The sequence below is a fragment of the Amblyomma maculatum genome, chromosome 10 (genome assembly GCF_055883805.1).
Source record: "Amblyomma maculatum isolate TAMU_Amacu chromosome 10, ASM5588380v1, whole genome shotgun sequence".
Lineage (NCBI taxonomy): Eukaryota > Metazoa > Arthropoda > Arachnida > Ixodida > Ixodidae > Amblyomma > Amblyomma maculatum.
Window position 1 is genome coordinate 76,197,016 of NC_139353.1, and position 13,898 is coordinate 76,210,913.

General features: G+C 45.1%; 1 protein-coding gene across 1 annotated transcript in view; it reads left to right on the plus strand.

The window, feature by feature from the left end:
• PNPase (polyribonucleotide nucleotidyltransferase 1) overlaps positions 1–13,898 on the plus strand; it is a 59,765-nt gene that overhangs the window by 29,552 nt on the left and 16,315 nt on the right. Inside the window, exons 11-18 of the mRNA XM_084582978.1 lie at positions 428–530; positions 718–788; positions 3,119–3,155; positions 3,553–3,709; positions 4,206–4,369; positions 9,104–9,175; positions 12,825–12,888; positions 13,132–13,215. Coding sequence (XP_084439104.1) covers positions 428–530; positions 718–788; positions 3,119–3,155; positions 3,553–3,709; positions 4,206–4,369; positions 9,104–9,175; positions 12,825–12,888; positions 13,132–13,215 — 752 coding nt within the window. The remainder of the gene's footprint in view (positions 1–427; positions 531–717; positions 789–3,118; positions 3,156–3,552; positions 3,710–4,205; positions 4,370–9,103; positions 9,176–12,824; positions 12,889–13,131; positions 13,216–13,898) is intronic.

Below are 13,898 nucleotides of genomic sequence, written 5' to 3' on the forward strand. Positions count from 1 at the left end.
TGACATAACTTGCAGTGCTTTTGCATTTCCATACGGAAGAAGACCTAAGTGCACCTCTGTAATGTTTATTCCTTAGCTGGTATTGTGGTGTTAGTGAATCCTTATGATGCTGTACTGTGCGCTATTAGTGGCATCAAGCAGCTACTTGCATTTCGCTGACGTGTTCTTACTTCGGTTAGCACTTGGCAGTTCGTCTGAAATTCACAAGCATCGTGAGGGCGAGACCTAAACTCACGAGTGAGTTGCTTGGTTTTGGACTTTGTTCATTTTTCCGCTGTGGACTGCACGCTTGTGACAGATCGGGGTAGCTGTTGATGGCTTGAGACGAGTGGCATCACTGGGGAGGAGGGAGCCGTGCACCTAATGTGGTTTATGCCAAAGCCAAGCTGGCGTGCGTGTTTCAGAAAAACTCTCCTCTGTCCTGCAGGTTTGACGGCCGAGGTCTGAATGCCTTGCGGGACATTTCGTGCCAGATCGACCTGTTCCAGCCGCTTCATGGGTCGGCTCTGTTCCAGCGTGGGCAGACGCAGGTAATTCCTTCCGTTCTACGGGGCTTCCTCCTTGTTTTTGCTTTTGATTCAACACCGGCACGATATAGCAGTCTGGACACTTCTATAGAAATGAAGTTCCTTCCTTTACTTGCCCTACCCATAACTGCACTGCTGCGATGCTTTTAACTCGCCAAACTACTGCCCTTGCGCTCACTTTTCATTGCAGGTGTTGTGCACTGTTGCTTTTGACTCCCTGCACTCCGTCTTGAGGTCAGATCCTGTTTCTGTCATCACTGGGTGAGTTGAGCATTGCCTTTTTTTGCACCCTTTGTTTGTTTGGTAATTTTAAGGATGCAAAAATATTCATATTATGTATTGACACATGCAAGTTAGCATGGCACTTTTGAGGGCATGTTTCCCACTCCTACAGCATCTCTTTGCAGAAGGGAAATTTGCAGAAGGGAAGCAGAGTAAGGCAGTGATTGCGCAGGTGGCCGTTTCTCAGATTCCTGGCATCATTGACATGCAGCAGGGCAGGAAACGCTGCTAAATAAATGGAAAAAAACCCCGCTTTTGTGGCACGATAGTTGAGGGGCAATGCAGAAGAGTTGCTGTGCTCCAGACAAATGGGGCCACTTCTCATTCGTAACGCAGCACACAAGTACCACCCTACCCCCTTCATTTCATTGCGGTGAGAAAAAAGTGCAGATCTTTTTATCGACTAGTTGCTAAGGCGCAGTGTTATTCAACCATTCTTAAGCCTTTGAGCTTTTCCAATCATCTTGGTCAGAAAGAAGGTTTGGTTTGGTTTGGAGAGTTTAACGTCCCAAAGTGACTCAGGACTTACGCCGTAGTGGAGGGCTCCAGAAATTTCGACCACCTGGGGTTCTGGGTTCTTTAATGTGCACTGACATCACACAGCACGTGGATACCACTCCATTTTGGCTCCGACCGGCGGGCGGGTTCGAACCTAAGTACTCCGGTACAGTGGTTAGGCATTATAACCACTGTACCACCGCAACGGGGTCAGCAAGAACGGCGGCTATGTACCTTTCTTTGTTGAATATGACCTCCTGAACAAGATTGATCACGAAGATGTTTATCCTCTTCCTCAATGGATGACGTCCTTGGCTGCCTTCACTGTGTAGAATGTTTTTCATCATTAGATCTGTGCTTTGGGTTCTAGCAGGTTCCTAGTGGCCACCTGTGACCACCTTAAGACAGCCTTTGTGACTCCGGATGGCTTATTCAAAAGACCCTGCAAACAGCTTTCTCAGAATGTTATATTTCATAGACGTGCTAACCTTTACTCAGTTTTATTTGCTTTATTTATTTATTAGCTTGCTCTAATTTTTGGGGCCGCGCACCATATGTATTCATAAACTGCTCACATGAAGGGATCACTGATTCAAGCTTTTGGATAGCTCAAGCTGATCCCCATAGTCCTGCCCCCTGTGTAAAATGAAACTCAACAAAAGGAAAAAAAAAATGTTCGGTTGGTGTGCAAATTTATCTCGCCATAGACATTTCTAAGTGCTGGACGCAAGCAATTGAAACACTTTAAGGAGCGCACATACGGTAGCGGTTTCTTTGCAAGATGAGCGATTGCAACGCAGACCTCATCGTTGTGAACTTGCAGAAAGCATGCGTGTTGGAGTCTGAGGCCACAACCCCTTACCAGAGGTTAGCAGTTGGCCAATTTGCTTTGCTGCTCTCTGGGCAAATCACTCTGAAAGACTAGCTAGTCTGAGGAGTGGCCAAGGTGCACTGTTGTATGGTGCCTAATCGGCGCTGCTTTAATATGACTAATTGTCTAATCTTCGTCAGCCTTTTTCAGTTTGGCTTGTGACCATGTTGGTGCTTTATCCCTTCTTTTTTAAAATTTTTCTCATCCTAGCCTGCGTGTGTGTGCACCGATGTGAAGGTCCCGCTGGAACTGTGACATTGCCAAACTTAATGTTGAGAGTCTGCCTCATTTTCATTTTTTTTGGAAAGTAATGTAGTGAGTTCAGCACTGATCTACTTATATTGAGAGTCAACTCAAAGCAGTGTATGAGCTAACAACAAAATGGTGGCTGCCTTCGTTGCTGCTCCTGCTGTTGCTGTGCATCACTAAACTGTGCATCAAAAAGTAACTATGTTGCAGCCTTCATGCTATGACGCCGGGCAATTCAAGATAGCTGATTGCATGTACAGTATGGCCCACTGTTAAAGGGTATGTGAAGTCGCATGGCCTAAACACTTTACAAAGTGCTGCTGCCAATAACTAGCGACAATAGACTGCACAGTGTGCATGCTTGGGAATAGCAGCCAGCCATGCTTACTGCACATGCTGCTTGCGGGATCATTTGTGGCTCAGCTTCTTGGCAGTGCTTTGTAAAGCCTGACTGCTGAGCAGCCTCATGTTCCCTTTAGCAGTTGACCGTGCTGTGCATATTTTTTTAACTTCTTCAGTTACTTTCGGAGACTTTTTTTTATTTTGGAAGACATTGCTTGCTCATATAGTACGCATATTTTTATGGCTCGCAACAGCTATGCTTGTTTTGTTTTTGTCTTTTGCATTTAGGGAAGTTTTGTAATTCTATTTATACGGCTTTTCTTTAATCTCAAATTCGTGTCCCTTCCAGGGGGATCAAGGAGAAGAACTTCATGCTTCATTATGAGGTATGTAAAGGGCATCAGCTCGCTTATTTTGCCTACAGAGTTTGTATTCACAATATGAACTGGACGCTGTACGCAAAGTGTTTTCTTGCCCCACATTTGAACGCAGTACTCAGGAGAGCAGTGCACATTATTGGGGCCCATATGAAGTCTAAGTTGCATTTGCAAGGACATCTAGGCAGTGCTTTTATATCTTTTTTCAGCAATTTAATTACTGTTTTCTTCTTGTAATACGCAATGTTTCTTAGAGTGACAGCTTTCGTGTCGTTATTCTTAAGCTCATTATTTCACAGAATAAGGCTTCTTCAGGCATGAAAACTCTAAAGAAAGAGGGGGGGAGTGCCTTGTATTGTTTCAGCGTGCAACCTTGATATGCGCCGTTTTTCTTTTTCCCCAACAGTTCCCATCATATGCGACCAACGAGATAGGTCGGACTGGGCCCGTCGGAAGACGGGAGCTCGGTCACGGGGCACTTGCGGAAAACGCCCTCAGACCCCTCGTCCCGAAGGATTTTCCTTTCACCATCAGACTCACTTCTGAGGTGCTGGAATCCAATGGTAGGTTGTTATTCACGCTAACCCTTTTTTTTTCCAGAGGTAGAGAGGGAGATTTTTTATTTTTGAGTGACTAACAGTGTGTGAAGGAACAGGGAACATGACAATTTTTTTTATACAGTACTGTTCCTATGCACACATTAACAAAATGCAGTACACACAAAGCTTTTTTTATGCATTCACATGAGCGATCTTTCAATCACTGCACTAGTACCAGTTTTGATTCATTGGTCACAGTTGTAGGGCCGAAAGTTGTGAGCAGCCATAATTAATTCGTAATGACTCGTCACAGAACGTCCGTTACTTAACACTTTGAATGTGCCCATTGTCAGATGTCGTGAAGGAACTTCCCGATTGCAGACCAACATTGTTCTTACTTTGCAATGCTTCTATCAAGAAGGACAATTAATGATGTGTCTCGTGTTGCGCTATTCTCGAGGCCTTAAGTTACGTTCGCTTGTTTTCTCATTCAGTGCTTTTTGCATTTGTTTCCATTTAGGCTCCTCTTCCATGGCAAGTGTCTGTGGTGGAAGCCTGGCCTTGATGGACGCTGGCGTGCCCATCTCGGCAGCGGCCGCTGGCGTCGCTGTTGGCCTCGTTACTGTGCCAGATCCAGAGTGTTCTTACGAGCTGTCGGACTATCGGCTGCTTACCGACATTTTGGTGAGGGACGACGCACTCACGCTTTCCAGGCCTAACTCCTTAGCCATCTTTGATTAAGCACGTTGTCTGTCTGGGTAAAGGGTACTCTCCTATGATCTTAAAGTGATGGCAGCATGTGGTGCTTTCTCCAGGACGAATAGCATCACCACCAGCGTAGTGCGTTGTAACTAAAAACGCCTGCATCCACCTGCTGAACTTTGGGATTGTACCCAGGAAGGAAGGAGCTCTGTGGGGTTGTAAGGTTATGCTTTTCATAGGCCAGGATTGACACTTGTGATGAAAGGGAGGAAAAAGGAGTGGTGGGGAAGAGGAGCGTTATAGTCTTATAGTACACAGTATGCCTGTAGTTTTTACTTCTACTCTAGGGAAGAGGCAGCAAATTACATGCTTTGCTTTTTGCAGCATGAGCTGTTTATGGGACACCTTATGCTTCCCATCACTTGTATCTATCTTCCTTGCACCGCAGCGGAAGGGAAGCATGAAATCAATTGGGTGGTGGAGCACATGATCACTCGAGATCATGTGACCATCTCCTGCACACTTCCCAAAGCTCGTTTTTATATGCGAGTATTTTAGCATCGAGTAGGATGGGCTGCTGCAGGATGCAACCAAATGGTTCAAAACATCACTTCTTCAATGCTGCACGTGGTCGAAAGTTGACAGTCCGTAAACATTGTTGAACACTGGGACTGTGTGCTTGATGGCCTCCTTGATAGCATGTTGCCGAGTAAAATCGACGAACATGTCTTGCACATTGTAAATTGCCAGTGTTTATGCCATGCTGAGCAATGCATGGAACTCGAGATCAACACTAGGGGCTCAGCATAACAGAGTGCACATCAGCGTCGAGTCATTGTCAGTACTGTCAACACCTTAGTGTAACAAAATCCACGGTATTCCAGTTTTCATAAGCTTTAATCAGTTTAACACCATGCATTTTTAGCTTCAGTATAAAGAAGTAGGCTTTGCCCACTCTTTCTGCCACAATATCCTACACAATAGCCCACAATGTCTTAGACGCCCTGCATTACAGGCTTCTGTCTCTCTGAGTAGCCGTTGACTTATGACAGGCAGGAGCAAAGAGGGAATGGTTCTTTGCATTAAAGCATGCACGTTTGTATTGTGCAGGTTTTTGTGGACAGGACCAGGTCGTGAAAATGGGCATGTCGTTAAAACTCAGCATCTGGGTACAGCAGAGCTCCAGTGTATTTGGTGCCTACTTTATTATGTCTTCGCCTGTCTGTGTTCAGATTGCTGGAGACACGAGCCTTGCTTTGCGTATATTCTCCTCTGTTTTGAGATTTGATTGTTTACTTATTTCTCGCTGCATTACTTGTCGGCTTTTTTTTTTTCTTGTTTTTACTTCCTATCCATGGGGGTTCTCCTGCCGTTTTTCTCAACAGCTGCACTGTTTTGAACTTGTTTCATTTTGTATTCTATGTCGGTGCATATGGTTTAGATGAAGGCATATTTCGGAAGCATTTCGGAACTTTTTGAACAAAGAGATCAGGACAGCTAGGACGACTTACCACAATAACCTCTTTGATAAGGAACTATCTAATAATCCTAAAGAAAAATGGAGGCGCCTTAATCAACTTTTAAATAGAATCACTCATCCCAATAGCATAAAAAGCTTAACAGTAGATGGTATTGACCTAAATGGGCGTCCTTTGGCCAATGCTTTTAACAAATTTTTTACTGCAGTCGGGAGTCGATCTCACTGCCCTGATTTCTCTAAATTTCTGGGCGATAGAGTTTTGCAATCTCTTTTTTGAGCTGACAGATGAAAATGAGGTGTACAGTATTTTAAAAAGCCTCAAAAATACGACAAGCTTGGACTCTTGCGATCTCCAAAGTCGCCCAATAAAAATGTCTTGCCTTTAATAGTTCCATGTTTAATGCACATATATAACACTGCGCTAATTACAGCAAATTTTCCTGCTGATATGAAACTCGCTAGGGTGGCAGTAATCTTCAAAAAGGGAGACAGAAATAGTTTGAGTAATTACAGGCCAATATCTGTCTTACCTTTCTTCTCCAAGGGACTAGAACGCATAATTCATTCTCGAACGCATAATTTCCTTCTAAAACACTCTATTATAAATGACTGCCAATATGGGTTTACCAAACATAGGTCCACGGAGCATGCCTTACTTGATCAAAAAGAATATATATTAGGCAACATAGAATCCCAGAAGCTTACTCTTGGAATTTTTGTAGATTTCAGTAAGGCGTTTGATACACTAAATCATAATACCCTCTTTGCCAAACTCGAACATTGTGGTATACGTGGCCATGCCCTCAACCTTCTCAAGTCATACAGTTGAACCTCGCTACAACGAAACTGACGGGGCGCGCGAAAAATTTCGTTAAAGCGAAATTTCGTTGAGGCGAAAACAGCCCAAAAACACTGTGAGGTTGGACCACATAGTGCCAAAACATCATTTATTTCCAAAGAAGTCGGTCAGCTTCTTCTGCTTCTTTTTTTTTGCCACGAGTGCAATGGCGCGACTTTCGCACTCAGTGAACAGTTGCATCGCGACGTCATCATCGTGAGCACCGAAAAACCTGCGGATCACATCAAAAGCATCCATCACTTTTATTGCAGGTGGTGGCGCTAAATCCTCCGCGTCGCTGTCATCATCCGATGATGCGTCGTTGTGGCGAACGCCCTCAATTATAGCTTCGTCACTCAGCTCCTCGTGAGCTGAGTGAAAGAGCTTGCGCTATCGCGTCTTTCGACTTCAAGATCGTTGACAGCGTGCTCTGTGAGATGCCGAAGTCCGCTGCAACATCTCCCTTTTTCCTGCCGCTGGATGCCGCGCTGATAATCCGTGCCTTCTCTTCAAGCGAGAGGAACTTCCGCTTTCTAGATGAAGTCGCCATGCTCGCATTCATTACAGCGCACTAGCAGCACAAGCACGAGTGAAAAAAACTAGGGCAAACGCGCTGCTGTTGCCAGGCTGCTGCGTCCTTTGGCAACGGATTGGTTGCGGCTCTGGATTGGAAGAAAATGGGAGCTTGCCCCCGCGCCTTGTCGCAAGGCAGCCAGCCCGATTGTCATCAACACCAAGCTATGGCGGTGATCATGTGCGTTTCAGTGAGTGGATTAGTTGGGTCCAGCGAATGTTTAGCGAAACAAAGCAGCGTGGGCCTATGGAAGTACATAGATGGGCGGCGATATGCTTGTTTTATTGTAAGATATATTTTTAAATCGAGCTTCGCATAGCAAAAATTTCGTTCAAGCGGAAACGCGCCCCAAAAATGATTCGTTGTGATGAGAAATTTGTTCCATTACTTTGTATAGCAAGCTGACGGGGAATTGGAAATATTTCGTTGAAGCGAAAATTTCGTTGAAGCGACGTTCGTTGTAGCGGGGTTCGACTGTATATGTGCTCGCGATCCCAATATGTTGTTATCAATAATTGTCGTTCCGATGTGCTACAAATTTCGAATGGCGTGCCACAGGGCAGTCTTCTGGGTCCTATACTCTTTAACGTATATAATAATGATATTGTTAATATAAGCAACGAGATAAAATTTATTATTTACGCTGGCGACACCAGCTTATTCTGCTCCTCTACTGATATTAATCAACTAACAAACTCTGCGAACAAGGTACTCGTTTCTTTGAAGGAATGGTCATGCTTAAATTCTTTGACGGTAAACAAAAAAAAACAAAGGCAATAATATTTCATGCTAAGGGCAAGCTTGTAGGGAATGCGCCACCTATATTTTTTGGCGGCTCACAAGTCGAATATGTCCAATCATTCACATCACTTGGCATAGATTTTACACCCACAATGTCATGGGATACTCAGATAAACAAAGTCTGCACTAAGCTTTCTAAATTCATAGGCATTATCTCTCGTAATAAATATATTCTACCAACGAAAACGAAGCTTGACCTCTACTATGCATTCTTTTTCTCCTACTTAGGATACTGCTATTTGGTGTGGGGAAATACCACTATGTCCAATTTGCAAAAGCTTTTTGTTCTGCAGAAGAAAATGCTACGCGTTATAACAAATTCCTCCTATGACGCCCCAACCCGTCCCATACGGATGAAATACAAAATAATTCCAGTACTTAAGCTTTTCGAGTACAGGCTTGCTTGTTGCTATAAAAAACATACCGCACGAAATGACCCATTTATGTCCCGCATTATACAGCTGGTGCCACACAACACGCCCTATGCTACAAGAAACCCTGAAATGTTTGAGGTACCCACATGTAGAACAAACTATGGTTTTGCTATGTTGAAATAGGTATATACTGCCAATGTGTTTGAACACTTTTCTTTACAGCAACATGAACAAAATGACTTTTTCTTTCCTCCGAGAAATGTCCACTGATTAGGTTGTATTGATAAGGAATGCGTCTATCGACAATTCATTTTTACTTTTTCCTTGTCATTGTATAATTTTTTCTTTTTCTTTTCTGTTTCAAAGCACTGTCTCGTTTTGTAACGCGTGAGTTGTTCATTTTATATCGCACAAACTGCCGCTGCTGTTCATCGTCGACATTACGGGTGGCGAAGCCCGTCAAGCAGTCATTACGAACTGCTTTTTTTTCGTCACCCGCGCTTTTTGTACGACAAAAGCGGAATAAACATTCATTCATTCATATCCGCATTAACTAGTCTGGAAATTCACAGGACACAATACTGAATCACTCTTTAGCTGTTTACTGTCGTCTGGGTTTAGTGCACATTTCCTTTGCCGTACATTGCAGGGTATTGAAGACTACCTGGGAGACATGGACTTCAAGATGGCTGGCACCAAGAAAGGAATTACGGCTCTTCAGGTATGGTGGCAAAATATTCTTCTCTAATGGAAGGCTCTCTAGGAAAGGCTAGAGTAGTAACCTGTTCACAGCCATAGTTGCGCCTTGCTGTATCAGGTGCATGTGTTTGCTCTCGCAAAATTTTTCAGAATATTTTTTTTGGCATATAAAGGCATTATTAATTTTGTATATTGAATGCAGTTGTACTGTCGCCCTCGATATGACTTGCGACCTGCGGGCGTGTGGTTATAGTGTTTTTCGGAAGCATGGAGGGGGCCGATAAGTGGTGTTCCTGGAAGCTAAGTGGAAAGGATTCTGCTGTTCCAGCAGCTAGGTGCATCCCCCGCATCGTCTGCTCAGTGAAATCTGAGCTTGTTATTTATTACAGGTCACGGCTCGTTTAGCCTTCCACATATGTGTTTTCGTGCTGGGATCGTGGTTTTTATAGAGGAAGTTGGGAAAATGTATGTAGCAAAATCAACTGCGACATACGCCTTGCATTCATCATGCAAGCGTCAACTATGCAATACAGTCAAACCCGGATATATCGAACTCGAAGGGGATCGCGAAATAGTTCGATATATCGATAATTCGATATACAGAAATCGGCTTGTGACGGCATTTACGATGCGAAAAAACGATACCGTATTTGTCGCGTAATCAACCCACCCGCATAATGAACCCACCCTCCACTTTTGCACCCGAGAATTTGAAAAAAAAATGCGTTAAGGCCAGTTCGCTCACATGCAAGCGACTGAGCGCTCTCAGCGACGAGGGGCAGCGACAGAGCGAAAATTTTCAAACTTGTTGGAACTGCGTTCCTCTCGCCGCTCGAGCACCGCGGCAGCTCAAAACAAGGTTTCTGTGTCGCCGCGGCGGCAGAAATCGTGAGCATTTTCGCTTGCATGTCGATGGCGCGTCAGTCCGTTTCGGTCGTCTCATCCACAGCTCATTGGCAGCGTGCCAAGATGCTGCTAACTAGGCAGAGTGCCCGTGATGGCTTGATTGCACAAGCCTGGTTCGATTTATCACGCTGCGCTTGAGGCAGGCGTTATGATCGCAGCAGCTGACCGCGTGCTTTTGCTGATTCATACATGCAAGGATAAATGATAAAAAAAACAAAAAAACAAACTTGCCGCTTCTAAACGTCCGCAGCCGCCATATCTTACACTACGCCACGCGTACAGCACAACGATAAGAAAGAATGACTCTCGCAAAAAAAAAAGAGAGAGAGAGCTGCCGCTTCTTAACATCCGCAAGCGCCATAGCCACGTCAGCCGCCGTGCCGCCGCACGCAGAGGGTTCGCAACACACGCTGGAGAAAGCGTCCGATGTCTGTCTGAAAACGGGCAGCTGGCTTGGCGCATGCATTGCGCGTGCTGAAGGAGAGAGATAGCTCGGCAAAAGAATGGGCACACCCACGCACATGGCTTGCAAATGTCATGTGCTGGCACGCGAGAAACGACAACTGCAGGTGCGCGCGCCTTTGGGGAATGGGCGCGGCGCTGCCCAGACCAGCCGTCGCCGAACTGTCCCCTCTCATTCCTTCCGCGTGTGGCTTGAAAACGTCACGCGGCAAACGGCCAAGGGTGATGCGATCGTCTTTGGGGAAGGCACACTTACCAGTGCGTGGCGCGAAGTTCGATATATCGAACGACCGGTGAAATTGAGTTCGATATATGACGCGGCTTTTCTATACTTTTACATGGGATTTTCAAGGGGATATTTCTTGAGTTCGATATAACCAAAATTCGATATATCCGGGTTCGATATAACCGGGTTCGACTGTAACACTGGTGCTGCCAAGAGCAAACGGCACAGTGGTGAGGGTGGAGTGCTAGAAGAGCGAAACCCTTTTCGTTTTCAAGCACTCGATCCTGTTTCCTTGGGCACAGTAGTCGAGCGCCGTAACCGCTGCGCCACCCCAGCAGGGCGGAAACATGGTGGGGCTGACAAGCGACGAGAAAAGCAAAGCCCTTTTTGTTTTCAGGCACGTCGCTTGTCGGCCCCACCATGTATCCGCCCCGCTGGGGTGGCGCAGTGGTTACGGCGCACGACTACTGTGCCCAAGGAAACAGGATCGAATCCCGGCCTTGGCGGCTGCATTTTGATGGAGGCAAAACGGAGTGGCATCCGTGTGGCATGTTAAAGATCCCCAGGTGGTCGAAATTACTCCGTAGCCCTCCACTACGGCTCTTCTTTCTCTCTTTCCACTTGAACTCCTCCCTCCCTCCCTTCCCTTACCGAGGGGTTCAGTTCTCCACAGAAACAAGTGTGACAGATACTGCACCTTTGCTTTCCTGTGAACCAATTACAGTTGAACCCCTTTATAAGAGACACGTACGGGAGAGCAGTTTTTGTCTCTTATATGAGAGGTCTCTTATAAGCAGGGCACCATGTTTTTATTTAATGATCAGCCCTTATTTCAAAATAGGTACTTTTAGTAGGGACAGGACACCTGTGGTTCTTGATTGGGAGCTGTGCGAACGAGAGTGCCCACCTCACGCTCCCGGTATTGCTGCCTCGGGCAGACGCCCACACGTGCGGTCGCACTGGTACCCTTGGCGGTAAGATTGAAGTACTTTACTATGTTGCATTCCCATTGCAGGGGCTTCTCGTCAGTATTTTATAGCTGAGCGACCCACTCTGGCTTTGCTGAAGTTATAATAAATAGTGACTGCGCACTTCTGTCGTCCCCCTTTGCTTCCACAATGGGCGCAACTGCGATTAGCGACCGATGGCACTGCATCGAAGGTTAAAATATCTGCTACAAGCGAGATGGTTGACCAGAATGCAAGGATAACTTGTCCTTTATAACCAATTGTCTTCTATGTCCGATGTCTGATACAAAAGAGGTCAAATTAATGGGAGAGATAAGGCAACCAACCAAGTGGGTGAAGAGTGTCTCCTATACCCGATTGTCTCTTACATCCGTGCCTCTTATAACGGGGTTCAACTGTATTAATTCCGTGTGCTGTGCGATGTCAGTGCATGTTAAAGAACCCCAGGTGGTCAAAAATTCCGGAGTCCTTCACTACGGCGTCTCTCATAGCCTGAGTCGCTTTGGGACATTAAACCCCACAAACCAAACCAAACCAATCCTACCATGTTTCCGGGAGGTGCTCCGGCCACGCTGCTTGAGGTTGCGAGTCATGATGGGTGCTATAGTACGTAAAGAAGTTATATCTGAGGCTTTCCACACAGACAATGAGGGTAATGACTGTGCTGCGTCGCTACTGCAGTGTCGTTGAAGGCACTGGAGGTAGTTTAGTGCCTGAAGAGCGTTAAGCACGGTGGGATAAGGTGGCCTTAGCACCAACTAACAGACTATGATAATGCTGCTGTTTGCTCATCAGTATAGGCGGACCGTTGATTTATCTATGTGAACTCTGAGTCATCATGTAATTATACTAGCTTAATGGTGTTGCTGTGGTTTTCATTTTTCTCCGAGTCGCCGTGTTGCTGTGGCATGCATTTTTCATTAATGCGGCTCTCAGTTTTGTCAAACTTCTTTGCAGGTCTATGCATGATAGCTATGGGAAATGTTTGATATTATTTATTGACCTATAACCAGTCTGTTAAAAGGATGTGGCTTTGACAGTGTTAGCGTTGTATGATGTGCTGTAGATCATCTTTGACATGTTCTTTTTGTCCTCTTGATGGCGGACAGGCTGACATCAAGATCCCCGGGCTTCCCCTGAAAGTAGTCATGGAAGCCATTCAGCAAGCCACTGGTGAGTACATATCTTGCAACCTTAATGCCTCAGGGAAAAAAAGAAGAGATGCAGCTGTAGTGGACGAGAATGGAATAGGGACATAAAGGAAATTGAACAAGGATATAAAGGAAATGAAAGGGACTGAGGGAAATTAATAGGGGCTCTTCCTTTGGCTAAGGAAAAAATTATATCACTGAGAAAAAAGTACTGACGCAAAATTGTGGCAAATTTCCAATATTCATTTTTTTTTTTTTTCTTCAGAGGGAAAGTCCGAAATACTGAAGATTATGAATGAAGTCATCAGCAAGCCAAGGGCACAGAAGAAAGACAACTGGCCTGTCTTCGGTGGGTTTGTTCATACATTAAGCATTTCATGGCATAATTATTCCATTTGTCATTTTAGCTCATGTTTTAATTTTTGCAATGTTCAGTGGTAGATGAGTGCACCTCATGTCTTTGTTTGGGATTAGCCTGGGTTGAACGCAAAAGTGACACCTGGCAATATATTTGGCTAATATATTGGTTTTATGTTATTCCTTACCTAGTTAGCCCAAAATTGAGCAAGCTAGCAGTGGCGAGGTGTAATCTTATAGAGAGGGTTGCCACGAGGACTTTCGCAAGCTGAACATTGCGACAGACTCACAGAAGTGTTCCACAGGTGGAAGTTACAAAAGCTTAAGGCAGCCATGACCAGTAGTGACATGTTATCCTGCTAGTATCTGTTTTGGAGCCACAGGTGTCAGTGCACCACTTCTGCTGCTCACCCAGGTCTTGGAGACACAAAAATTTGGTTGGCAGGTCCTAGATGTCACATGTACTGCACTGCTTCGGATGCATGGCATGTGCTTTGGGATCCATATGTGTGCAGCAGACAATTTAAGAACTGCATTATAGATTAATCCACTTATAACAATACCGGATATAGTGATATATCACTTATAACGATCAAATCCTTGGGATCAGTTTCTCTAAAAATAAACCATGTGAAATCTCGTTACAAGAGACACTGTTACAAGAGACACTCGGTT